General features: G+C 50.4%; 1 protein-coding gene across 1 annotated transcript; it reads left to right on the top strand.

Annotated features, from left to right (window-relative positions):
• The first annotated feature begins 1,230 nt into the window (after nt 1-1,230).
• On the top strand, nt 1,231-2,475 carry neurog1 (neurogenin 1). Its single transcript, XM_030110125.1, has 2 exons — nt 1,231-1,354; nt 1,454-2,475. Exon 2 carries the CDS (start codon nt 1,483-1,485, stop codon nt 2,086-2,088), a length of 606 nt encoding a protein of 201 aa, XP_029965985.1. The 5' UTR covers nt 1,231-1,354; nt 1,454-1,482; the 3' UTR covers nt 2,089-2,475.
• Nucleotides 2,476-3,281: the final 806 nt, after the last annotated feature.

Genomic DNA, 3,281 nt, shown 5'->3' with positions numbered 1-3,281 from the left:
AAAGTAATGCAATTAAAAAATATCCAAGTATTTGTTGCAGTGGTTCTTGTCTGCATTTGATATCAGTGTTTGTTTTTTTAAAGCATGCTGATGGTGTTTCTTCAAAATCAAAAGTAAAAAAATGCCCCCCAAAAGGTAATAATTGCAGTGGTATAAGTGTCTTCAATTCGATTTACTAACTGGAAATTATACCTGATTACAGTACAAGTTTCAAATAGTATTAGAGTTACTTTACAGAACAAAAGAGATGCAAAAAATGCAAAAATTTGAATCAATTTATTGACTAAACATTAGAAGTGAAGAGGAGTTAATTCATTTTGAAAGAAAAAGGTGACTTATTGAATGGAATAAGAGGACTTTGCAATCAAGTTATAAGAATTCCAAAATACACCTTAATATCATCAACATGAGGGAAAACAAATACAACTGAATAAGATTAAAGTGAATGGCATGTAATGAAATATTGTGTTTTTGCTTTAAATTCAGATGAGTGTGTTCAGTGCTGCAGCTGATAAATCACACTTCTGTGTTTTCTCTACATCTGGGGAAAAAAACACTTCTCTCTCAGATGTGATAACTCGACCAACAGGTGGATCTTTACCTTCACTTCTAGGAAAACAAAACCTGAAAACAGCTGCAAGTTTTTTCTCTGATTTGTTTTGTGGAGGAGCAGCAGAACTTTTCTTTGTTGGAATGAAGGATGTCGTGTTTTCTCCCCCGGCTCGATCCTCTTTCTCCTCTCGTTTGTGGTTTTAAACACAGGATGGATGGACGGAGGGATGAATGGATGGAGGGATGAATGGATGGAGGGATGAATGGATGGAGGGCTGAATGGACGCATGGCTGCTCCTCCGGGGGAGATCCTCCTGACTCTTCTTTCTTTTCTCTCTTTTTATGTTTTTGGTTTTAACTCTAAAAGTGGGTTTGTTCTTTTCTGTCTCACAGGGGGGGTCTGGGGGGAGGATGGGGGTCGTGCGTGTCGTTCGCGTGGCCGGTGCCTCGTTCTGATTGGCTGGCTGTGATTACCGGCACGCTTCTCTGTGCGGGGCGAACAAACACCGCGGGCGTCATTATGTAAATGAGCAGTTCCCGCGGCACGGGGCAGACCTGCCGCAGCATTCATCCGCCTCATCCCGCTCCGTGCGGGGCGGGGGGGTCACAGGGGGGGTGCGGGAGCAGGGGGCCGGTCATTGTTCCGCCAACAGTATATAAGCGGGCTGAGGCCGGTCGTGTGCCAGCTCACCGGCTCGCACGAGCTGATCCAGAGCGTAAAGACGAAAAAGACACGCGTGCCGCTCGCCCCGCACCAGCAACACCCGCTCCTGTTGCGTGAGAGGACTTCTGCTGACTTCAGGTGAGTGCAGCCACGAGCCTGCTCCGCGCATCTCCTCGCGCCGCACGCGCTCCTGCCGGACGCACCTGTTTTACGCACGCCTCTCCCCTCCGTCCACAGGGCCGAACCCGCATCCCGCGCCCCGCATCATGGACTCCGTCTACTCGGACATCGACAGCAACAGCTGCGACTTCTTCACGCACACCGACGACGAGGACTCGCGCGGCTCCGCGTCGCCGCTGCGCGCGCCGCGCTCCCCGCAGCCCGAGCAGCAGCAGAAGAAGCGGCGCCGCGGCCGCGCGCGCAGCGAGGCCACCGTGCAGGTGGTGAAGAAGAACCGGCGGCTGAAGGCCAACGACCGGGAGCGGAACCGCATGCACAACCTGAACGACGCGCTGGACGCGCTGCGGGGGGTCCTGCCGGCCTTCCCGGACGAAACCAAGCTCACCAAGATCGAGACTCTGCGCTTTGCGCACAACTACATCTGGGCGCTGTCGGAGACCATCCGCATCGCCGACCTGCAGGCGGGGAAGGCCCCCGGCGACGCCCCGCGGCTGCTCAGCCCCCCGTGCCTCGGCGAGGCCCCCAGCCCCGGGAGCGACGCGTGCTCCTGGAGCTCCAGCGGCTCCTCGTCCTCGTCCTCGCCGGCGTACTGCGCCTCCAGCCCGGGCAGCCCGGCCGCCCCGGAGGACTACAGCTACCTGCAGCAGGACGCGCTCTTCGCCTTCCGCAGCTTCGTGCCGGGCATCTACTGAGCGAGCGGAGGGCTGCCGGCGGGGCCGCGCACCACATGTAGAGACACCTGACGGACACTCAGCTCCCGCTGGAATAAGAATCACACTTTGCCTTACTGAGCTCATTTCTTCTCCTCCACTGCGCTGACGGATTGTAAATGAGAGTAACTTAATAATTTGTTGTTAATTTAGTTATTTCCTCGTATTTTGTATAATTTTCCAAAAACCTTTGCACTTTCCCCCTCTCTCCCTCCCTCCCTCCCTCCCTCTCAGCCAGTTGTTTTCCTCTTCTTCTTCTTCTATTTTTTTTTTTTTACCTCGGAGGTGAAAAGTCAATTTTACAATTTGTAGAGTGATAAAGCAGAAAAGAGAGCGTGAAAATCGAGTTTCACCGCTGTGACAATGGACTGAATGGAGCTGCCCTCATTTATTATGTATTCTGTCACCTCCTCCTCCTCCTCCTCCTCCTCCTCCTCACCCATCACCCCCTCCCCTCCTCTGTGCTAGAATATTGTTTTTATTTATTGGACTCGTTTTGTTTAATGTTTAATTTCGACACATGGAATTTGTATTTTGTACATAAAGAGATTTTTATTCTATTTACTTGGTGCTGCAGCCAGTTTTCTACGAAATAAAGATATAACGTTTCTATGAAAAAAAAACCCTGCTCACGGTGTCATCTGTGAAAAAAACAAAACAAAACAAAACAAAAAAAACAAAACGCATAAACACACAATAATCTGCGCATAATCTGTGTTATTGTAGAATAATAAACAGCCTCTATATGCCAGCGGCCTGCAGACAAAAGGCTCAGGATGCGTTCATAAGTATGATAATTAGTTTTAATAGAATAACGGTTTGTTGGGGGCAGCAGGTGGAAAGAGCGCACTCACATGTTACTGTCATGTTAATGAGACGCAACTGAAATACAGTAACAGCAAAACAACTCTGTGGTCAAATCAGTGAAACCACAAGGTTGCGTTTAGACTGGGGGCCAGAATGTGAATGTTGCAGACGGAACGGAATCAAGTGTTTTAGTAAAACAAATAAAAGGTTGAGGGCATCAGGGAGGCTGCTGGGGGAGTTTTAATGTCTCCGGATCCTCCTCCTCCTCTCAGAGGCGCACACGGCCAGCAGCACGCTCAGCCGCGCGTCTGCACGTGGAGAGAGACAATCAGAGGACACGAGGAGGAGAGGAGAGAGGAGAGAGGAGA

The sequence above is a fragment of the Salarias fasciatus genome, chromosome 2, assembly GCF_902148845.1.
Source record: "Salarias fasciatus chromosome 2, fSalaFa1.1, whole genome shotgun sequence".
Classification (NCBI taxonomy): Eukaryota; Metazoa; Chordata; class Actinopteri; order Blenniiformes; family Blenniidae; genus Salarias; species Salarias fasciatus.
The sequence above is the reverse complement of the archived record's forward strand: the minus strand, read 5'-3'. Positions and strand labels throughout refer to the sequence as shown.

What these genes read in the sequence shown, in the direction of transcription:
- neurog1 (XM_030110125.1), top strand. Translation starts at nt 1,483, where the DNA reads ATGGACTCCGTCTACTCGGACATCGACAGCAACAGCTGCGACTTCTTC.